This window comes from Copadichromis virginalis, linkage group LG23, assembly GCF_057382275.1.
Source record: "Copadichromis virginalis isolate Kocher_CV1m ecotype Utaka linkage group LG23, C_Virginalis_male_GT1.1, whole genome shotgun sequence".
In the NCBI taxonomy this organism is placed as follows: domain Eukaryota; kingdom Metazoa; phylum Chordata; class Actinopteri; order Cichliformes; family Cichlidae; genus Copadichromis; species Copadichromis virginalis.
The window spans coordinates 16,228,452-16,253,259 of NC_140639.1; the positions used below are offsets into that span (position 1 = coordinate 16,228,452).

A 24,808-nucleotide genomic window follows, 5' to 3' on the forward strand; every position below is an offset into this window, starting at 1 on the left:
TCTTGTAAAGGCAAAATAATAGTCTGATCCAAAATTTTCCCCAATTTCTAGTCACGCACATGAAATGAAACAAAACTCCAGCTTTCTCAGCAATCCACAAATGCACAGCTTTAAAACAAGGAAGGATTTCCAAGTTCTGTTTTGTTCACCTCAACCAAGGAAAAATAAAAATTTGGAAAAAAAAGTAATGAAAGAAAAGAAAGCTAAACATTTTTAGGTGCAGGATATCTAAGACTTTGAAGCAGCGGTCAAGTCACTGGAGAGCTCCCATCGAGGAGATGATCACCCAGGTTACGCAAACCATCGTGAGGTTTGTGTAAGAACAAAATAATTGGTAATATTTCGAGAAATTTCCTCATCGTTCCACAGGTGGAGCACGTTACATTAGAGAGAATGGGTGAGTCTGTGGGGTGACTGCTTAAGTAAAATATGGTCCACCCTAACACAAATGCACCACAGGCCTAACTACATTGTCCTCTTCCAAGTGATTTGACCCCCTTGCACCAGGCTGCAATATTCCCTTGCTGTCATGGGAGCGAGTAGCATTAAAGGTTCAATGACAACTTTATTAGAGGTGAGGGTCTGGAATCTTAACCAATTATAAAGCCTGAATAAATGTCACGCTAATTATTTCCAGAAAACCGTGAAATTGTAGTCGATTCTCCGTGAATAATCTACCTTCAAACATAATTCCACAGCTCAGTGCATGAGATTCATTTAAAAGTGTGTGTGTGTGTGTGTGTGTGTGTGTGTGTGTGTGTGTGTGTGTGTGTGTGTGTAGCATTGCTATGTCTAGCTGATGTAATGGCTAAAGCTACATTCAAGCCTATTTCACAATGACTTAATAGAGCTCTTATCAAGGTGCATAAACTTCATCTAGGCTGCCCTGTTATTTTATTTAGCTGCAGGTTTTTGTGTGGAGCAATCAGTCAGACGTCAGGCCTGAAGGAGCTGCTGGAGCAGCACATCGATTCGGATGAAATTACATAAAGGAGGGAAGAGAGAAGGAATGAAAAAGAAAGGAGAAGAGGAGTGGAGAGGAGGAACAAAGAGGAGAGAATGTGTTTTCATTACAAAGTGAGAGATCCCATGTGAGTGAAGCAAGTATGTGTAGTTTTTGCGTTTCCTGGCAACTGAGAGGGACATGCTATGATATGAATGGGAGATAAAAGTTGAATAATATGTCCAAAAGTACGCAACCAGGAAAGGGGTCAAAACAGTTTTCATATGTTGTGGGGAATCAGATTGAGATGAGCAACATGGCTTAACCGGAGTTGCATGCTAGCATCTGCTATCTATAGTAGCACTAAGAGGCAAGCTCTGGGAATACCAAAAACTGCAATTCTTAGAATGTCAATGAGGGTGGCACCAATCTAAGCCAAATTAAAGACCCCTAAGTTGAAATGCTCCACTTCAGCATGAAAACATATGTTTCCAGCTTTGTAGAAAACGAATTTAAGCCTTTAATACTAATCTTGCCCTTCATGACTTTTGAACTAGAGTAAATTTAAGTGCAATAAAGCTTAAGGCTACGCCCTTTGAAGGGTGAATGACAAGTAGGTGCCATTTCAGTATTTAATTAGACTAAGAGTTAGAGGCTCTCTTTCACCAGACAAAATTGGCATCATTTTATAGCACAGTGACATTGATACAACCTGTCAGCCAAGCTAGCTAGCAGCACAACAATTAGTTTGTACCCTCCTATCATACTCTGGTCAAGCTTGGTTTCAAAATAAGCAGGATGGTGAGGGCGTCCTGCCTACAGTATGTGCATCTTCCAGACTGTTTAGCAGAAGGTGGCAGCAATGTTACCGTTTATGTACCTGATCATAAACTATTGGGCAAATAAAAGTGTTTGATGATTTCATTTCCTGGGAGTCAGGATTGTTGTAACAATAAATTTCAGTTCATCTAACAGACAACTGGCCAAACAAATCTTTGACCACTGCTGCTAGCATGCAAGGAATACAGCGAGCTAAACATTCACTATTAATGCCTCCATCAGGTTACTTAAATAGACCTTTGTCTCACCAGAATCAATCCAAATCAACATGCCTTAAGGGCTTACTTACATACTCCCCACTCTGCCTCTCAACAGACCCCAAAACAAACAGTTATTTAAAGCCTCCTCAAAACATCACTCAACTTCATAAGTTGTTTACTGCCAAGGTTTCACATTGACTTTTCATGAATTTGACTTAAAAAAGCCCAGATGCAAAGTGAAAGTGGTTTTGCAGTGGAAAAACATCTCCCTGCGGCCACCATTTCTAATGTGGAATAAATTATGGATGGCTTTATTTAGGATTATGCTCCTGCAAAGGGAAGCAATCAAAGAGACTGCAGCGCTGATTTTGTTCTGAGAATGTCTGGAAATCCTGGTAAACGCTGCAAAAGACTTCTATAAACTGACTGTAAATGTGGAAAATACACAGATTTGAGGTCTGTTAGAGTTTAACCACAAACCATAAATGGACGAGTCCCAGCAGCCACTGAAATATACATATACATCCATAGAGTGATTTTATTGTACACATGCAACACTTAAAAGTATTCATGCACCAGTGACAGATTGAGTGCAGTTTTGGTATTTTAACAACTTCGTTTTAAAAACAATCGTGAAAGGACCTCACCGATAGCCTGATGAAGTAATCGCCGAGTTGTGGCAGCAGTTTGTTGCATTAAGTATTAATTCAGTCAGTTTACCCTTTTGGTTTCGCCCACTTACCAAATAATGCCAATTGTAAGCATCTAATGCTCTGTATGCTTTTTTAATAAACACGGCAAAGAATTGAATAAAAAAAATGTTTGAAAAACATTTTGTTTATGTCTGTTACATTGGCTTTGATGTTTTACAGTGGTCACTGAGTGAAGGTCATACTTTATCCACCCTTTTATTTGCCAATGCATTACTTGTTAAATTCTCCAGTCTACCTCTTTTCATGCCCTTCTATCCTGGCAGCTCAGGGCCTGGAAACTGCTGTTTTCTTTCTAAGTATACCAAGATAGAAACATTAATATTTCAGCTATAAAGAGAAAAATCACATTTGGTGGGCCATAAATGGACGGTGCTTGACGACAGTGTTTTATTCTGGTGCAGTCGGCCTTGCCCGCCCAGCTCTCTCTCATATTGATGCAGAGTAGAGGGAATGGCTCTCAGTGCCCTGCTCCAGAACTGAGCCTCTAAATCTTAACGCCTCCCCCTGTTTGGGATTTGGCTTTAGGTCACATTTCTTTCATACTGTGTGTGTGTGTGTGTGTGTGTGTGTGTGTGTGTGTGTGTGTGTGTGTGTGTGTGTGTGTGTGTGTGTGTGTGTGTGTGTACATCTCCATCTACAGGACGTGCAGGAAAAGGCGGCTTTCCAAAACAGCATCACAGAGGAAGCATCACCTCACAGAGGTGTCAGGATGATTTTATCTATTTCCTTTTAAAATTCGGCCTCAGTAACGACGGCAAAATTGAACCACAACTTCTGTGACGCACGCTCAGTTGACAGTGTGGGTTTGTGCATGAAAGCGCTTATGGACTTGTGTGCTATCAATGCAATCTAAAATCAATCTGCGCAGTTTCTCCATTGTTCTTCAAGGACAGAAGATCCTTTGGGGAGACATAAAGGTTCCACTGAACGCCTTCTGCTCTGGAGGGACGTCATTGATCTGATTCCGGTGTCTGGATAGCTGCTCACCAACAACCCTGACATTTATTCTTATATTCCCATAGTTTTAAAACATATCTTAATACTTAGGCTAGGGGATGTCAGATATTTTTGTCATATTTTTTACTGTAAAATATGCAAAGGGAAAAATATTTACATGTCCTACTAATGGCTAATAAGAAGTAACTCTATAAAAACAAATAGCTATCAATTTGCTACTGCTGAACTGTACTCCTACTATATTGTACACATTTTGCATGTGAATTAGCTTATTCATTTCAACATTTTCCCCTTGTTTTTCAATTTTTCCATGGCATATTGAAATTAGTATGACTCCAGCATTTCAGTTATACTCAAGGGTTCACGCCCTGTGAGATTCATTCAGACAGAAATAAAGATAAGGCGGAAGTAAACAAGCAAATAGCTGAGAGTGAGTTTGAACTCAAACCTTTTGTTTGGGAAAGAGCTGTTCAAACAGCATCAAGCTTAGAAACTCAAACCAGCAGCTCCCTATGGAGAGGTTTCAATTGTAAAATACTACCGAAGTCAAATACATCGCTTTTTTGGACGAGGACTTGAAGGAACAATGCGAGTTTCCACTAGTGTGATGTATATTTCTTCATCAGAGAGTGCAGCAAAAGTAATAAAGACATACCAAAAGTAGTAAAATTAACAAACTATCATTGTATGGCACCATCCTACAAACTGAGTGTGCTTGAATCCTGGGCTGTGCAGCAAAGTTGCATCTTTAGAAAACTAAAAAAATAAATAAGCAAAGTTGTCTCACAGCTTCCTTTTGTTTAAAAAAACATCCTGGTCTATCTAAAGACGTATAAAAGTGTCTTGTAAATTTGAACTGTGTATATTTTTCATTTAAAAAAAAAAAAAAAGGTTTAAGCTACAAGACAGCAAGTCCTTTCAGAACATGTGGATCAGCGTTTGTTAAAACTAGTCTCAAATTCATCCGGTAATTCTATACACTTATGGTCAAACACCCCAATTCAACACATTTATGAGTACAATGCCGACATTATTTTTATTTATATTTATATAGCCACCTGTGACGGGTACCTCTCAAAAGACCGTGAGCTGCTGTAGCACAAAACCCACACCTCACTCTCTTGCTGCCAGCAAGATAAGACTGAATAACACTGGCATCGATCGCCGCTGTTACTAATCCTCGCAGCATTAGTTCATCTGCCAATACGTCAATAATTGAGCTGAACTAATGTAGAATATAAACACATTTACAGGGTACACAAAAAAGACATTTCTGTCCTTGGGAAGAACGAATATCATGGAAAAAAAAAAAAAGTCTTCAGCAACAATAGTGGAGAGAAGTGAAACCTTTAGAAAGATGGTGAAAAGCTGTCGAAGTATTTCTTCCAGAGACATTTCTTTTGCCAATTAGGCAGTGATTTTTAAGAAGATGGGGGAGAGAAAAGTGTCAAAAAGGACACATTTAATATTTTCTATCACTGATTGGCTGCAATTTTGAAAAATCTGCATCCATTTGATTTTAAAGAGACACTGGGGATTTTCCTGTGCCACGCTAGGAACGAGCTGAAGGGAAAGGCACACTAAATACAGAAATTTTTATCCATTAACTAGCATGAATATCCCTGAAATTGTTTAAATGCAAATTTTCCGACATAATTGCTCACATTGCATAATCGCAGAAAGTTGTTCCCTGGTCCTAAACATAGGCTCCAGTTACATGGACATTCAAATATAGCGATTTGGTTACTCACAGAGAATTGTGAGGCACTGCGATGATACTTTTATCGACTATACACGAAGAACTGTATATTGTCCCATAAGAAAAGCTTTAATTTACATATAAAATGAGCTTGCTAGGATTACGCTAATGTAGGCGTTCAAAGTATTATTATTAATCATTTGTGTCGCAAAGGGTTGTGTCCATCAAAAGCTTGGCTAACACTGAATATAATACATTTCCCTGCAGCAGATGTACAATTCACTGAGGCAGTGTAATCTTGTGGGATGTGATGGTGGTGTTAAATGGACTCTGAGCCAAGCCTAAAAATGTCTTTAAAGAGCACCTACTGAGATGCTGACATGCCAAGATGTTGGCAGGAACTGACCTGGAAAGGCCCAAAACCGCCACAGACACACTGGGAGCTCCTTAAGTACAAAGCTTCTGCATAGAGTAGAAGTGTAGAGTGCCACCTCCATCCATTTTACCAGCATGACCTTTCATTTGCTGCAGAAACCAGCATTTCTTATGTCACTGCAGTCATCAAAAAATATACAAAGCATATTTTTAGGCGGCGAATAAGCACAAAGTGCAAAGTATGTCACGTAAAGGTGATAAACTCCTGAAACTTTTTTTTGTTAATATAATTAATCTCAAATCTTTTTACCTTTAAATATCCTCTCTCAGTTGATACTGAATATACTGTAATTTCTCCCTTTAAAATTCTTACCAGGATCTACGATTAAAAAAACCAAATGAATAAATATGATATTTACTTTTCTTTTATTTGTCACACAAAAATATATTAATTTGATATTAAGTGTGAATTTACAACTCCAAACTGAATTGTGTGTGCTAAGTAGAACGTTTGTATGCTTTTGAGAAACATCCAAGCATAACTTCAGGAAAATGAACCAAGTTAGATGCAGAATCTCAAGCTCAAAGAAAAGCAGACTTCTAATTCTGTTTCAAACTTAAGAAATTTGACTTTGAAATACTTACAAAGATTCAAGTCAGTGAAGTAATGAGCTTGACAAGATGTTCTGAGTGGCATTCTTGTAGTAAAAAGGGCAGAACATCACGGGAATGTGGCACACAGTCAGGCAACCTTCCACAGTAACAACTGCTAAAATTGTTAGATATCGAGCAGACTGTGCGTCAGGATTGTTGCACAACAATCAGAGAAACTGTTGACATTCTTTACTTTTCATTAAGAGCAGTTCTCACAATAAATTTGAAAGTCACCACATTGTTGCCAAGTGTGTGTCACAATTGAAAAGGCACTACATCCAAGACAACCTTCACTGGTGATGAGAGGTGGAGGTAGAGCTACGTGCCAAAACCAAACAAAGGCAAAGTTGAAGGGTCTGTAACTTGAGACTAAAGAAAGCACATCAGCTAGAAATGCAAACAAGCCTCGTTATGCGATGAATGAATATCCAGGTGGATCTCCCATCAGAGGGTGTTAAAAACACTTACTGCAGTGGGGACAAAATCTTCCAGTGTAGTCAGCCTGTGGTTAGGGACCAGTCCAGCTTGTCATCCAGTAGGACCTCCAGATATTTATGAGTTCACCACCTCAGTGTCCTGGCTATATACGGAGACTGGCAGATAGTCAGAAGATCTAGGCTATCCTATCTTCTTGGTTTTTGCAGTACTGAGATGGAGGCAACTCCTACTGCACCAATTCTGAATGCCTCAACAAGAACACCTTTGCTCTTGTTGCTCGTCTTCTGATCACATAATAGTGAAGCTCAATAAGTCTACACAGGAGTCAGGTATTTTTCCACAAAGCACAGCAGACAACATTCCCGGTAGCATCTCAATATTTCTCAACAGTGCCACCTAAATCATCAAGGTTGTCTACTAGTGAGTTGACATTTCCCCATCAGAAGCGACAGCAGAAACAGCTTACACTTCCACCTGCTAGCCTTTAGTTTAGCTTAGCTCCTGCTCTGTAACCTTGGGAGGGCTTCCTGAACTCCGGTGGCATCTGGTATCTGACTCCAGTTTGCAAAGCCACAAGACTGTCCTTTGTGTGCAGTACTGGGATTTGCCCCCACTTGGTACACTGCATGATCTAATCTTTATATTATTGCCTATCAGTGGCAACCATAGCTTAGACCAGTGTTTCCCAACCTTTTGGAGCCATGCCACATATTTCACATTAGAAAAATCACACGGCATACCACCAGACAAAAATGTCACAAAAAGCATATTGATAATTTTTTTGCTTTCTTCTGACCACTATTCATGCTAGAGCCTTAATCTGAGTCAGATTAAGGCTCTAGCAGATCTGGGTCAATGTGAGACCCATGTCACATTGACTACTTTTTCTTTTCAAATATTTATCTATTCCTATTACGCACTGCATCGCCTCACAGTATGACTATTATGTAATTTCTTCTTCGTCTTCTTCTGTTTTACTGGAAGTTGGCAACCCATTTAATTAGAGCAGGTAGTTGTACTGCCCTCTACTGGAAATAGAATGTAATTGTTCTGCCCATTACTCACGCCGGGAACCAGATAATCTTCCCCGGCACACCTATGTGCTGCAGCACAGTGGGTGGGAAACACTGGCTTAGGCAGGCCGAGAGAGATTTCACTATTTAACAGACGGCTTTCCATTTAAATCACAAATTATACTTCATATAAGAAATGTATAAACCCTTACTGAAGAGTTGTAATGGCAGTCATTACTACACCCTTCAACACTTTGCGTGTACAGAGTGATACTTGCATCAAATTATATTTCATATAAGAATGTAAAACAAACAAACTTACGGAGCAGTTGTCATGACAATTAGTATGGCTACATCACTCAGAAGTTTGTATGCAGAGAGTGTACAGTTCATCCCACTTTAAAACTGACAAAGTAATTGAAAAAAGTGATAAAAGCAAGGTACACAAGCAAAGAGTTTGTGCAAGTCAGAAATGAGTTTCTTTCTTCTTTTTTTCAAACTGAGATGAGATTACGAACATAAAAGAATAAACTGATTTTGAGAGTTTTATTTTCTCAGAAGTTTGGAAGCTGCAATACATGTTTGATCTCTCCTTTATCTGTCTTGATCTTCTCTTCTTTGTCTTGTTTTTGTCTCCTTTAGTGCCGGTACAAGGTATAGCTGTACAGTATAAATCTTTTCATTGCTTTCCTAGTTTTTCTAGAATAACACTTTAGATATGAATTATCTTTTGAATCCCCTTTGACATGTGTTGTAGAAAGTCTTCATTATTATGCCAGCGGACTTTATAAATTCAAAGTATTCATTTTCTGATACAAGTAGAGTTGTCTTGATATATTGTAATTCATCTCTTGCCTTTCCTACGTGCTATTTCATGTAATAGCAAATAAGCTTAAAGTACTGTGATTAATTCCTTTTCTACCCAATATTTAAATCATCTTCGGTGACTCTTTCTGCTTTTCAAAAACTGTAAGCTACATGGTGTAATATAAGACTCATTTGTGAAGAAATGTTTTTTCTGTCATTTCCTTGAGGATCATGTTGCATAATGTATACTGCAGGCTGGATAAAAAAGTCTGAAAACCTGTTGTTTATCCAAGGTAATTTCTGTATGAATTTTGCCTGGTGAAGTTCTTATTCACAAAGTTGTGCACAATTGAAGTAAGCTCAAGTGATGGACAGTGTGTGGGATTTTCAGCTATCAAAAGTCAACCACAATAAATCAAAATGTTTTTTCCCTTCGCTAATGAACACAGAAAAATCCACGGGAGGAATTGTATTTAACAACTGGAAGGATTATAGTGGTCAGAAGTTTACATAAACCCATCATGGCCATGAGTGTAACAGTGATTTGAAGCTTTTAATGACTTCCTTGAACTGTTCTTTTTCCCAGCTGCAGAGTGATTGTACACTTTAATGACTTTAAAAACAAAAATTTGATATTGAAGTTATAATTTATTATCTATTTCCTCTAATCTGGATTACTTCTGGGTTGTACTGATACATAAGGTATCTTTTTTCCTTTATCAGCCAGTATATCTGTGATGTACTGATCAGCCATATCACTCACTGTATTTCTATGGCTGCCCCTCCTTGACCTTCATAATGCCTGCGCTCTTTTCCTGTTAAATGGCTGTTCTTGGTTCCCACCACACCCAAGGGCTTGCATATATTACAGTGTCTTTACATTACAATATAAAGCAAACGAGCTAAACTGGTGCTAGAAAAATTAAACTGAAATGATTAATATCCAACATCTCACATTTATTTTTACACAAATCTTTACACAACAAAGGCACAGAAACATGTACATCATCTATGCTTTCAGTGTTTGCCGCAGTGGTGTGGTAATAAAGAAGCAGTACAGAGAAGTAGTAGAACAAGATAACAGGACTCATAACTACTCTTTTAAAACTCCACCATTGTGCAGGCACAAAAACCCTGAAACAGCTTTCCCATGTAAATTTTTTTTTAACCCAAATTAGAGTTCAACGATTTTTCCATTGTGTGGTCATGCTGTCTTCCATGTTATCAGAGCCACTACTGTTGGTAAGATAGAGAGCGAGACACACTTGGGGACTTCTTCCCCACTTCCCCAAGAGGAGAACCTCATTCAGACTTACGTCCTATGAATTACTGACTTGCAGTTCTGCTAATTTCATTCAGCCCATTTAATTTTTTCCCAGGCACATCGTCTTCCTCACACTGACTGGCAAAACAAAAAGGTGGGAGATGTAGCAGCAACTCTGAAAACGTACATTTCCATCGAGCTTTAAAGTCCAAGCAACAAGCAAAAAAACCCCTAATTTAGTTTTTTTTTTCCTTTTGACAATTTCTTTCACTTATCAAATTCCAGACTAACGGGAAGGCTGAAGCCTATCCAAGCTGTCACAGGGCAAGAGGTGGGGTACATGCTGGACAGGTCACCAGTCTGTCTCAGGCAGAACACAGAGAGAACAATAATTTACACTCATGTTCAAAGACTAGAGAGCTGCAAGCAACAACTTAAAGTCCTGAGTTGAAATTCTCAGCTGTATGCGGAGAGGCTATGATGAAACTATCATGAGACAGATAAAATTTTATATGAATAACCAATATGAATCTAGTAATACTTTTAACACCGATTATAAACATTTATAGGATAATAAGCTGAATATCAGTTCTTGGAAAGTCATGGAAAATCACTGGTGAGGGAAAGCATACCTGTACAAAAAGTATGACCCATAATAACACATTATGGAAACAGGTGAACTTTATGCAGAGTCTGAGATGAGTGTGTCATTTCACCTCATCAAAATTCCAACAAGCTGCAGTATTTACACTAACAAACCAGAACTACTTCACAGGCATCATTCAACTAGAAAACACATCAAACAACTCCAACCTCACATCAAATTCTGTTTGATATTTCATGTCTCACATTTATCATTTATGTTTCCTTTATTTTGTCCATCCCATTCAAATCAATAAAAGCAGGCTGTATAACAGAAACACCTCCCTGCATAATGCAATACAACAGCACAAGCTGCAGCTGCCAAAATGATCTTACTGTTGAAACAACACCTTCTACATCAAATCAGCGCTTTCATGAAGAGAGAATCCATTTTAGATAAGTGAACACCGTCACATAAATATCGAACAGATGGATACTCGGGACATGACACAGCCATCAGATGCCTTTATCATTAGCGACATTCCCAAATATGTTTTTTCCTTTACATGAATTCTCCTTTTTCTAATGATAAAAAGCTATTCCCAGTAAAGCCCTGTGTCATTATTGCAAATGCTTGAAAATTATGCCAAAATGTATCAAAATGAAGAGAATCACTGTTACCGTGACAATGAGGAGGATTCCTTTCAGGAGGGTGAGCACTGAAGTGATTGGCTGAATAACTGTGTGGGCCAGTAAAATAGCAAGAGTCAGGGTCCAGGTGAAGACTGGGATCACATAGATGTGGCTGTGGAGAGAAAAAAAACCCATAACACACATAATTAAACTCTATGCTATAAAAATCTGCACAATTTGACTGTTGACTAAACACAAGCGCTCTGCATTGATAGATAATCAAGATGCAAGTCTAGTACTTCATAAGCTTGTGGTTCAATTAACAGTCATCCTCCAAAACAAACACCTGTTTGCTGCTTATTAACAATGAAAACATCTGGAGTTTTAGCAACTACTGTTGACTGAGGGAAAACACCTCCTGGATATTCACTGTCACAGCCAAAGTAACCAAACATACAGTAAGTCAACAATTTTGTAAAACGTCCAAACAAATAATTGAAGTTCATGCATTATTATACTTAAAACTGCTCTTAGCTACTTCACTGAAACAGACATTTTTTCCAGTAGATGCAACTTAATACTACTATTAATCCACCACTGCATACACAGAGCACAAAATACATTTTATAGTAAACTTTATGCAGTGCTTAAAGTTACTACTTAAGCTCTAGATTAAATATTCAATACAAACGCATCATATTTATAATATAAAATAATTATACGCAAAATGACCATATAATGATTGTTTTTTTTAAATATTATTTAAAAAATGTGTTGCAGCACATAAAGCTGCTATAAAGGACAAAGACTTATGCAACAGTGCAAGAATACAACAATAAACCTCTCGTTCTCAAAACAGGATATCAAATACTGCTGTCAGAAGCTGGTTGCCTTTTAGACAAGGACCTTCAGCCTACCTACTATCTATGTAGAGGACAGTACCTTAAGATAAGGTACTAAAGTACCTTCATGAATTTGACCTGATGTAAAGATGACTAGTAATACAATTAATGAGAGCAAATGGTTTAAAAGTGGGGATCTTCCAGGCAACTAGATAGCTAACAGCAAAAACTGCTCTTCATACAATTTAAAGTCCTGCAGTTTGTTTTTCTTTGTTTTCAGTGAATACATTTTACTAAATGTTGGATTAGTTTTATGCAACAAACTTACTTTGCTAGGCTTTAATCAGCCCCTTCACAACAACAACAACCATGTACACCGAAAAGAAACAGCAGTTAACTGTACAATACAGCATTATATTTAAAACTGTATCCTGTACTGTAGACTTAGGTCTGTTTGCATGTTGTGCAGTCACAGTTTTCATTTCAATTCAATTCAGTTTTATTTACCAAGTGCCAAATCTCAACAACAGTGACCCCCAAGGAGCTTTACGCTGTAAGGTAAAGACCCTACAATAATGGAGAGAAAACCCCAGATATCAGGCACGCCTCGTTGGACAAAAGACACACTGTGGAAGAGAGCCAAAGAATAACAACTAAGGTTTAAATGCAAAGTAGCGTTAAAGAGTGAAAAAAAGGTGAGAGAAGAAACGCTCAGTGCATCATGGGAAGCCCCCAGCAGCCTAAGCCTATTGCAGCATAACTAAGCAACGGTTCAGGGTCACCTGATCAAGCTCTAAATATATGCTTTGTCAAAAAGCAACGTTTTAAGCCAGTGGAAGAAAGGGCAGCAGTGCTTGCCTTATCAAATCTAAGAATAAGCATAAATTAAAACATACCAATGTAAGGCAATCTTTTTCCGACAGAGCTGTCATAAAGCTCAGCCACTCAGACGCCAGCAGCTCAGTTACGACCTGCCCTCCCTATGAAAACACAGCTGGCATTAGCAAGTAAATAACCCTCAGTGATTTAACCTCGCAACAGAAGAGTTTGGTCTTGCTAAGCATGACTAACATGTGTGATGTAGATAAGATGGAGTTTGAAAAAGCTGTTAATAACTCCCTTAAGGCATTAACAAGGAATGCTGTGACGATGATGGAGATGAAGGCAGCTCTGACCATGTCCATAAAAATGGTAAGTGGAGCAGGTGCAGGCTCAGCAGTACTTTCAGACTAACATCTATGAGAATGACTGAATGTCATAAGCTTAACTACCTGTTTTGCCAACAGCCCACCTTCATTTTTCATTCATATTTTAATCCCCTCGGTGGATATTGACAGTTAACCATGTCACACTCTGCACAAGCCTTTTAATTCAGCTGATTTTTTTCTAAATGAATATTTAATATACCAAGACGTATGCCTGTATTTCTAAGCTCATGAACAGTTTTTTCTTCATAGATATGTGGTTCTCACAGGACAGCCAATACAAACGAGTGATCTCTAGAATACGACACTGAACATTAAACAGTATTTAAAATGAGCTCAACCTTAAACATATGCAGTAGTAATATACATCCGTTTAGCAGTGCTAGAGAACATTTTTCTGCAGAACAATTATTTTTACTTTCAATATTTTAAGCACAATTTCTTAATAATACAGTTTATGTGTAGTGAGGTGTTTTCAGAGTCTTATTGCACAGAGGGGTAATGCCTCCATGAAGCAAAATGAAATAGCCTATCAGGTTTGGTCAGTATGCTTATTGTAAAAGTAACTGTTGCTACAGAATTTTCAGCTTCAAGTGCAACATGATCAGTTCAGCCTCATTTGTGATAGCAGAGCAACGCAGAGAGGCCTGTGCTACGAAGCAGGATTTTGGCTCATCCAGGTAACTTTAAGGTTAACCCTGGGTTTTCTGTACTACAAAGGTAGTTCACGACTTATCAGGGTAAATCGCCATGGCACATGCTGTAGCCCTAACCTGCTCCTGAGTAGGTTAAGTTCAAGATTACAGATCAGCACGTGTGAACCCCCCCCCTCCCACTCAGCAATCAATTCTCCAGAAAATAGCATCAACATTCCTGGAGGATCCCTCGGAGGATTAGGGAGAGTAGGAGGATGTAAAGTTTTTCAGTTGTGTCTGAAACCTTTGTGCTTCCCTGATGAGCGTCATTAATACATATAGATTCTTAGACACAACTTTATTATTTGATTTTTTTTTTTCCAGTTGTGGCTTAAGCTGATTGGATAAATGCTGTATGTGGAGGTTTCATGAGTCGCACAGATGACATAGTAAGAGAAAAGTTTTGGGGGGGATTGTTTTTTGTTCTTTTTCTTTGTTTCTTAAATTCCCACTTAAGTGTTTGTCCAATCAGTCAATCGGAATACTGTAGCTGTAATCTAACTATGACGTTCTGCAGCATTTTTATTTTTGGAATATAAAATAAAAAAATGATATACGTTTTTGTATGACTAGGGGAAAAAATGTAGAAACCTAAAATGACTTAACACTCTTTATTACAATCTTCTATATAATAAAGATATATGCAGTAAAAAGGTTGTTGTATTTGTCCATCAGTTTCCACAGAGGCTTCCCTAATGTGGTTTTAAAGTATCAACTGGAGCAAATGGATATTTTAAATAAAATATTAACAGTAAGATAAAAAATATATTTAAAATTAGTTCATTTTGCCAACTGTATGAATTATGAGGAACAAGACTATTAAGATTTAAGTTCAACAGACATAAGGATGAGCTTTTGCTCCTCTTAATTAAACGCTTGCAATTTAAACTGTATTTATTGATTAAACATAGCTCAAAGCCTGTAATGATTCCAACTAGATAGAAAATTAATATTTTCTTTATCTAAAGTGCTAAAATATAATCTGGCCATTGGTTTGAGAGTGAGGTGCTGATGCGCAATTCCTGTAGAGCTCAGTGAGATTCACTCTCTGGGATTCGTGTCCGCTATCCTACAGCAGTATTGACGAGAGTTTTTACACAGAGATCTGCAGTAACCTATTGATTGGGGAGAGGGAATATGGTAGTTTATCCAAAGGAGGTCTCCTAAGGTGTTTTCACTCCAGTAACCCTGTCTCCCCACAACACATCGCAGAATCCCCCCCGGCACCGAGCGGCCCGATAATGAAGCCCCCAGGTGTGCCGACGAAGCAGTCCAACCATCCTGTAGAGTGTGAATAATATTATTTGGGTTAAGTATTTACTGGGGCATGACAAAATAAATTAGCTCCGTTAACTGATAAGGGTAATTATAGGCTTGGGAAAGGAAAGGAGAGGGAGGCGCGAGGTCGAGACAACGATTACTTGAAGAGCTGGTTGGAGTTGCTGCAACGATTTTTGCTGCTTCAAGTTTAGTTTAAACAAAGTTGCTTTATTTAATACTTCACATTATCTGACAGTTCTAACAAGTAGTACACTAAGTTGAATTACTAACAATCATTTTTTTAATAAGGCTAACCTCTGACTGTCACGGTCCCCGTGTCTCTCTGGTTGGCCCACGCTGGCTACAGGTTTTGTTGTTGTTAGTTTTAGTTTTTTGTCTCTCCTCCTCCTCTCTGCCTGGGTGGAGCTCATTACAGGCTCTCACTCTTGGCCCACGCACCCCTGTGGATGGTGTCCACCTGCGGCTGATCTGGCTGATTTCCCCAGCTGCTATTTAAGGCAGTGGCACAGAGCAGCTCACCGCTGGAACGTCGAACCACCTGAGTTCGTGCTCGCGGCATATTCAAAGAAGAATCGCTTACACGTGTTTTATGTTGTGGAACTAACCTTTGACCTTCTGTCTGTAGATTCTGGACCGAATCACCGGACCTGTCCAAGTGGGGCAGTGTGTGGAGTGTTGGAGCGAGTGCGGCTGAAGAGGAGTGCGTGTGTGCGGAGGAGCGGTGGCGGTGACTGAGTGGAAGAGGAAGCGTGTGTGTGGATTCCCCCCCCCCCCCCCTCCCCCTTCTCTCCCTGGAGCCCTGGACCCCCTCCCAACTCACTGTACATATATTTTGCACTAAGGTGATCCCTATTGTAAATAAATCCCCTTTTGTTTCCTTGAAAGAACTGTCTGCGCGTGGGTCCGTTCAGTAGCCATGACACTGACGCGGCCAAAGTGGATTTTAAACTCCTCCAGCGCTACCCCACCTAATGGCACATCTTACCGTGTGTTTGGGGGGGGGATTGTAAACAGTTTAAAAAGCTGTTTACAGTCTGCTTTACTCCAGTGACCGTGAGGACTTCACTGAAGTGGCATGTGCAGTGAGCCTCTAACTCAGACTAAAATGTCTGTAGACTGCAGCAAGGCAGCAAAGAATACAGGGTATGTAAACACAACTCTGGGGTTATGGTGTTGCATTCCTGTTTGTTTCAGCAGGTCCACTGAAAACAAAGACTTAAGAAAAGATGGTCTAAAGCAATCTTAATAACATTACAATAATTTACAATGTGTTTCCTAAGTGGGTGTGGTTGAAAGCAGAGGTGTGGACTCGAGTCACATGACTTGGACTCGAGTCAGACTCGAGTCATTAATTTTATGACTTTAGACTTGACTTGAAAAAATGTTCTAAGACTTGTGACTTGACTTGGACTTTTACACCAATGACTTGGGACTTGAATTGGACTTGAACCGGTTTACTTGAAAAGACTTGATATTTTACCCCAAATATAAAATTTAACACGCATATTATATAGAGATTGAAAATGTGACGTCATTCACGGGTAGAACCGCAAAGGATTCTGGGAACTCGTGGCAAGCGGTACTAGCGCACGCAGGCTTTCAATTAAAATCAGTTATACAGCGATAAAAAGAAACACAAAAATGTCAAGAAGCTGTTGTATTATTAACTGCAATAGCCGGTCGCATGAGAGCCACGGGAAGCCGACGGGTAAAGAGATCGGTTGTTATCGGATTACGTCGTTGAAGAGAAATTGTTCGAGCCATGTTTCCGAAGTAACAAAGACGCGACTGGATTGCAGCCATTCAAAGATCAAATATAACGTCCCAGAACACTCCAGCTCACAGGTTAGTCTGCTCCAAGCATTTACACGAAGGTCAGTGTTTTTAGTAGTTAATACGTCATTTTCATAACATAATTGGTGATATAGGTTACAAGCAAGTCTGGCGCTGAACAGAAATTGTGGCGCTATGCTCCTTTATTTATTGTGCATAAATAGTGAATTGTCCTGACACAATATTGCGTTTCGCTTATGTTATTATGGTACATTGACAAAAACATATACGTTTATTCACAGGATAAAACAGGTTTTTTTGTATCACTAATTGCCCAGTACGATTACAGCATACAGTATTATTGTCACTGCTACATTTCTGTGATGAACCAGAAATTATTTCCACTACTAATTAATTACCGTTGAGCTCAAAGGTTATATTAATAAACGGTTAAGGAATGTGTATTTATGACGACGATTTGTGAGACTGGTAAACTTATGATACGTACGATGGTCTTTCGTTCTACACGGTGCATTTCAAGGTCCTGCACCCATCCGTCGGTAAACTGTACCTGGGCTTGTTGCAGTGACCGGAAGTTACTAAACTTCATGAGTGTATGCACTCACTCCAAGAACCGTATGATTATTAATATGCATATAAATAAAGAAGCTATTTTGTGCAAAGATGTCAACTGTAAGAATGCTGTGCATAAACATTTACTCTGCTCCATGTATGATGATATAGTGACTGCTCTGTATAAAAGTGGCACACTGCTTGATAAACAATATAAGCATAAGAAACCTAACATCAGACCTGGCTGGAAAGAACATGTATCCATGTACCATGATGAAGCTTGCATAGCTTATAAATGTTGGGCCATGGCTGGAAGACCTAAACAAGGCCCAGAATTTGAACAGAAAAAATGTGCGAATGCCAGATATAAGTACGCTGTTCGCTTTATAACTAAAAATGAGCAAATGCTAAGAGCAGATTCTTTGGCCAGGAAAATGCTGTGTAATAATACGGCAGATTTTTGGAAAGAGGTGAAAGCTCTTAATAACTGTAAACCATCTCTACCATCAACTGTTGAAGGTGTTTCTGGGGCAGATAACATTGCAGCATTATGGAGACAGCATTACAGTGCGTTGTTTAACTGTATAAAAAGTGAACCATATGAGGACAATCTTGACATGAGTAATGACACAATAAGTGTAAGGACACATGAAGTATATGAAGCCATTCATAGGTTGTCTGATAATAAATCCTCTGGTTTGGATCACATCACTGCAGAACATTTAAAACATGCTAGTGTAAGGCTAGCTCCTCTTTTAGCACTCTGTTTCACTGGGTTTATGATTCATGGCATATTACCAGACTCAATGCTGTGTATTTTACTGGTACCAGTTATGAAGGACAAAGCTGCAAAAGTGAGCTGCTTGGATAATTACAGGCCAATTGCACTAGCCAGTATTTTATCTAAGGTGTTAGAAAGAATCTTGTTTGACAGAGTTAGTGTGTTCATCTCTTCTCTGGATAATCAGTTTGGCTTCAAAGCACGGCACTGACATGTGCATATATGCACTCAAGGAAATAGTCAGTTTGTATAGGGCTAAAAATTCATCTGTCCTCATGTGTTTCATTGATGCCTCTAAGGCTTTTGATCGAGTGAACCACAGAAAACTTTTTGATAAAATGAAGAGATGGGGAGTTCCTCAGTACATCGTGAGGATTCTCTCTTACTGGTACGCTCATCAGAACATGAAGGTTAAATGGGGAAGCAGTATTTCTGCCCCCTTTGGTGTCAGCAATGGTGTTAGACGGGGTGGGATTTTGTCTCCAATTTTATTTAATTTGTATGTTGATGATTTGTCCATACAACTGAGAGCCTGTAACACTGGGTGTATATTAGGTAAAGCACTGATAAATCATCTTATGTATGCAGATGACCTGGTTGTTTTTAGTCCAAGCAGTGCTGGGTTACAGGATCTTCTTAATGTCTGTACTGAATATGGTGTGCAATATGACATTGAGTACAATGCTGCTAAAAGTGCTGTTTTGATATGTAGAACCAAGCAGGATAAACAGCTAAATTTCCCTTTGTTTAAACTGGCACAAAAAACTCTTGAAGTTCATAAAAAGGTGAAATACCTCGGTCACTTTATTACTGAGCAAATGAATGATGATGATGACATATACAGACAACGGTGTAAGCTCTATGTGCAGGCAAATACTATTGCACGCAAATTCAGCTTTTGTTCACTTCCAGTTAAAGTGGCTTTGTTTAAAGCGTATTGCACACCGCTATATACTGCCCCCTTGTGGTCATACTACAAACAATGTAGCATATAATGATGCGATGAGAATCCTTTGCAGGATACCTAGAAGTGGTAGTGCCAGCCAGATGTTTGTAGCTGTGGGTGTCTGGACTTTTAAAGCACTTTTAAGGAAGCTAATGTTCAATTTTAGAGAACGACTGGATGGTTCGAGTAACAGTATAATTTTAGCACTCACAGATCCGACAGTGAGTGGTTCCCGTTACTCATCCAGTCTCAGAAAGCACTGGTTAAAGTGTTTGTGTATTTATTGATTTATTTTAAGTAATTGTGTTTTATGTATATTATGGTTTTATATTTTTACAAATGTTTTAGATACTTATTTATATACATATATATATTTAATGGTGTATACCTTGTGTTGGGGGGGGGGGGGGGGGGGGAGTGTTGTGTGTGTGTGTGTTTTTTTGTTTTTTTGTTTTTTTTTGTCTTGTTTTTATGGACATGAAGTCTGCCAATTAAGATTGAATTGAATTGAATTGAAATAAATATGCTAAGATGAGATAGCTGACTTCATCTAACTAGCAAATGTTGTCCAGGCTACGTTGGTGATACAGTTTTTTTTAATGTGTATGATATTTTTGTCATGCGATTTTAAAGCTGGCCCTACAACCGCATCCAAGAATAACATGCAGCGTATCTCAGAACTGTCGGTGAAAATTATTCTTGGAGCTAGATTTAATTGAGCTGCATTTTAAAGAGGTGCAATTTCACAATTTGTGTATATTTTCTAAGTTCACTATTTTGTCATGTGTTGAGAAAAACACAGATTTTAAAATTACATGGTCTAATATTTACATTTAGCATAACTGCAACATTATTTTTTCGTTTTTTTTTTTTAAAGACTCGAAAGGACTTGAAATTCAAAGTTTCAGACTTGTGACTTGACTCGGACTTTTACACCAGTGACTTGAGACTCGACTCTGACTTGCCTGACATTACTTGAGACTTGACTTGAGACTTGAGGATAAAGACTTGAGACTTACTTGAGACTTGCAAGACAATGACTTGGTCCCACCTCTGGTTGAAAGCTTTATGGACACTGTTCACCTGGCTGACCATGTTGTACTTGTTTGGTTATGGATGGATATGAGGACTTACAAGTAGGAATTACTATTAGACTGCTACATTATTACAGATATTTCATCTCCATATAGGTAAAGCTTTGAAACCAGGATGCAACATCTGAGATTTTGCTGATAAAACAGAATGCTGCTCTGCACCCCCAAATTAAGAAGTCTCAAGCTGCGTACATACTGAAGGAGATTTGCTCCAATGTGACAACCACAGATCATAAAAAGTGAATGATATGTGGTGCCTTTAAGTGACTTTGGGCGAAATAACTGCTGGCAAAGTGGGCAGGACCCGCAATCAACTTTCACGTGACAGTTAGAGTGAAGAATAGATCGTGATTTCAAAAGAAAGCTGCAGGAAGAAAAATCTATGTGTATCAGAAAGATGCATTTTTCCAGCATTTATCATGCTACTGCAGCATGAAAGCGGCACCTAAATATGCATAAATTTCAAACTTGGCAAGACAAGTCCAGAATAGCTCGTAATGATCTAGGTGAGATTATGTCAACTTCAAGAGAGACACCTAAACCTGACATATTTAGAAATACTGAAACATGTTATCCATTTAGCTTTCACTAGCATAAATTACTTTGAGACTATACTGAATAATCTACAACAGAAAATAAATCCTTAATGCCTGATAATGGGATGTTTTCCCTCTCATCTCTGCAGTGTGTGCAGCCTGTACGTGTTTGTTTGCTTTGATTAAAAGCAATGCTGTAACTTCATGCAATCCTTTCAGGGCCTCCCTCTCCTGTGGTCAGCTCTCGGGGTTGCATCAGTGTTTCTTTCCCCTTTTAAATCAATATCAAATAAAAATATTTTTGTGTGAACTCATGTCACCCTAACAACACAACCCTGAAGTGACAATTCGCTTTCAATTTTGTGCTAACTGAGAAGGGGGAACGGGGAGCCAGACTGATGTGCAAAATTTCTGGCAGCCCTGCATGACGTTTGGCTTTCTTTGCACATTATTTATTTTTTCAGTGACATTTTTCCCTGCTGTTAATTGTGTTTGAATGGCACTCTCTCTGAGCTGGAACCCCTTAAAGAATTTAAGTAATTTATATGTAGAAGGAACCCAAGCTTAGAATTAAAGCAACTCATATGTCAGGCTAAGCCATCTTGATCCCCTCACCATACTGCATGTAAACTATGTAGAGGATAGCATACATAAGGCCCATTAGGCTAAATCGGAAAGCCTAGCACCCCAGATAATGCAAGCAAAAACTGACAGAGGCAGCCACATAAAAGCTAATTAACAGATGTTGAAAGCAGAGCCTAAAAAGATATGATGAAAGGATTCCCATCCCTTGTGCATGGTTTGAAACTGGATTTAGGTTTGATTAAAGAGAAGTGTAACGTGAAATTAATCAGAATAACCTAAAAAGCTACAGTTTAACCAAGTAGCATGATCGTAAGACTTACCTGACATTAAGAAGTGCAGCGTAGGCCTCACTGCCAGCTAAGACATAACTAATTCCAATTGAAATGCTGGAGAAAGACAGTAATAGAAAAAGACAGAAAAGGGGAAAAACAGAGATGCAGGCAGAGGAAAGCAGGGAAGGAAAAGGAGAGAAAGAGAGGCGCTTAGGTATTAAGTAGTGATCAGTCATCCTCTACAGTCTTAGTGACAAGCACTCCTCCGTTGTATTAAACATTAGGTTGTTACTGCATCATAGCGCCCGAGGCAATGAAGAGATTTAATTTTATAATAGTTTCTTGTTTACCATGCAGTGCCTTGATCCTCCACAACTTTTCGATTTTATATTTTCTCCAAACAAAAAAAGGTGCCTTCGGGGGCTACTTAAAGCAAATGTTTTGGTTGTATATTTTACATGTACTTTGAACATCACACACCCACATCAAGCCAGAAATCTGCTTGCAAAATGCTGTACCATCACGAAGAAGCCGGATGTTGCTAAACATTAGAAGTGAGTGTCTTTACAGTACGTTTCAATCCCACGTGAATGACAAGACAGGTTTTTGGAGCTCAACATCTGTTCCATTCCTTATAAGTCTAAGCTCCTGTAATCTCTCAACAGTTGGTTGTTGAGACTGCAAATCTATTAGTGGTTTCTCCAGACAGCTAAATGTTATTTTGGAGCGCGGCGTTACGCCCACTCTTTCATATCTCCCCGCTTTCAAATCTTGAAAGGAAATGCCAACAAATTTAGGAAGTTTTATGCAGCCTAGTCCTCTCATCTACAGCAGTTTAAACCATATTTTTGAACATAAGAAAAAAAACTTGCCAGAGTTGAAAAGCATAGAACAGAGAAGCAGTGATGTCAATGTTGCAGCGAGAGATTTCAAAGTCAAGATATAACATGTGGACTTAAAAAGGCAAAATACAAAGAAAAACAACGTTTACTTCTATCATTCTGAATACGTGAACATTTCTGCTAACCTGTGGTGCCACAGTAATACAGTTGTATACACATGAAAACACAACATCCACACAACATAAGTCAAAAACATATGAAATCACACAACTTGCGCAGCACAAATGTCCTCATCAACCTCTGGTATGAGGTTAGACCAAAAAGTTTCCCCCTTAAAACGAAAAATGTTTGCTCAATATAAATTTGGCCAACTTCTCCCCTTCAAACCCTCTGATCCTCTACCTCTGGACAACATCCAGCCTTATAAAAGACTCTGGGATAAAGTTGGGATTCCTCAGATCCAATCACTTGCAAATGCACATGTGAAATACAGACTAGATCTTCTAAACTGTGCCCAAAACGGGGGGCCTTCATTTGGGGTAGATGGTAACATTTGTGCTCGTTTACTGGGAGAACACTGGTTTCTAAACTCATGTCCACACAAACTCTTACACAAGCTATGAACAGTCATGGAAATTATGATGCAACCAGGTCTGAACTCGTACAGGAACAATTGTTCAGGAGATGCACACGAATGGTATGAAATATATTTCTCTAATATCTTTCTCATTTGCACATTCCTGTTACCAGTCATATCTTTTATCACATCCAAAACACAATGATCTGATTAAGGCCTGGTGCCTGAGCAGGAGGGTAAAGGATTTCTGAGACACCATCACTAGCCTGGGTTGTTAACATGCGGCAGGGTGAGTCCATGGAGTCATACTGTTGATGCCAAATATAGAGGCTAGCATATGAATATGTCAACCCAATTTTGATGTGAGCAGTGTAGCCTCATATTAGGCCTACAAAACATATTTGTGAGAAACATTTTTTCTTAAAAAAAAAATTAAAAAAAAAATACAATATTTCCTTATTCATTTACATCAGTATTTTTAAGCTTTCTTTAGGTTAAAAGACATGATAATATAATGTTAAAAATCTGACATATGGCTACAATGAATAAAGGTTATTACTGTGTTAACTTTTTCAAAGCTTCCAGACAAAATCAGATATCTACTAAACTGAAAATGTTGGTCGCTCCTCCTTTTATGATGTTAGTTTGCAAAATAAACAATGAAAATGCTAAAGATCCACAAAAAGCACCCAACCAATCTGATATTTTCACAAGTAAAAGTCCTGTTTCTGTAAATAGAGTCTGGTGGAGTGTAATCATTTCACTTTCTTGATGGAAAGCGCAGTCCAACAGCAGATAATGAGATGAAAATGTTTTAAGCATAGTATATACTCAAACTGATACGGATTTCTTTAGGTTGCCAATATCTATTCGGCTGTGACAGCGTTCACAGCAGTACATGTGTTTAGTTTCTATGCTAGTCGTGCACTTGTCTGCTTGGGGATGTTGCTTAGTTCTGTCTACTGCAAGTAAAACACAGACTGTGGACAGTAACATTGCAACCCACTTAAAATGAAATATACCCAGCTACAGTATGTGAGCATTCAAAAAAAGGTTAGAAGAAATATGTGGTTCCTGAAAAACTCCAGAGGCATTATCTTAGTTCTCTAGTTATTTAGTAATTTTTGACATCTCATGTGTTGTTTTCATTGAAGAAAAAAAATGGATGTCTGTATTTGTCTATCACCTTCCACTACCTCAAATTCCTTTTTTTGTTTTGATTGACAGGGGTCTATCTGCTTCAGTGTGCTGTGCAGTGTGAGATGCTTACACTTGGTTGTAAGGTGTGCTTATCTGAGTGACCCTTCTGTCAGAGCCAACCGACCTGGCTGTTCTCCTCTACCAATACAGTGATTCTCTCCACAGAACATCAGCGAGATCACCGTTTTCCTCCAGTGTTTGCCATGAACGGTAACTCCAGCTCCTGACCTGTATCTGGATGATTTTATGTACGTCGGCCACACGATTGGCTGTTTGTATAGTGTTTCTAATAATATTTTAATAAAACGTCTGGCCTTTGGTAAAGCATTTTAAAATGACAAAGATTCTGCAGACTGTGTACTTCCCCTTAAACTCACAAAAATGTAAAGGAGATTTGGTAGAGGTTCAGTAAGGCAGATATTTCACACATTTTATCTTTACGACTTGGCTATATAATCCACTCATTAGTCTGCATGTGTGGGTGTGTA

General features: G+C 38.7%; 1 protein-coding gene across 2 annotated transcripts in view; it reads right to left on the bottom strand.

Moving 5' to 3' along the window:
* Positions 1 to 24,808, bottom strand: part of LOC146680541 (uncharacterized) — a 91,361-nt gene that overhangs the window by 46,942 nt on the left and 19,611 nt on the right. The window contains exons 7-8 of one of the 2 annotated variants that reach the window (XM_085449721.1): positions 21,750 to 21,815; positions 11,167 to 11,290 (exon numbers count right to left, since the gene is read on the bottom strand). In XM_085449721.1, the coding sequence (XP_085305847.1) occupies positions 11,167 to 11,290; positions 21,750 to 21,815 (190 nt within the window). The remainder of the gene's footprint in view (positions 1 to 11,166; positions 11,291 to 21,749; positions 21,816 to 24,808) is intronic. The other variant, XM_085449722.1, reaches the window with a different exon arrangement.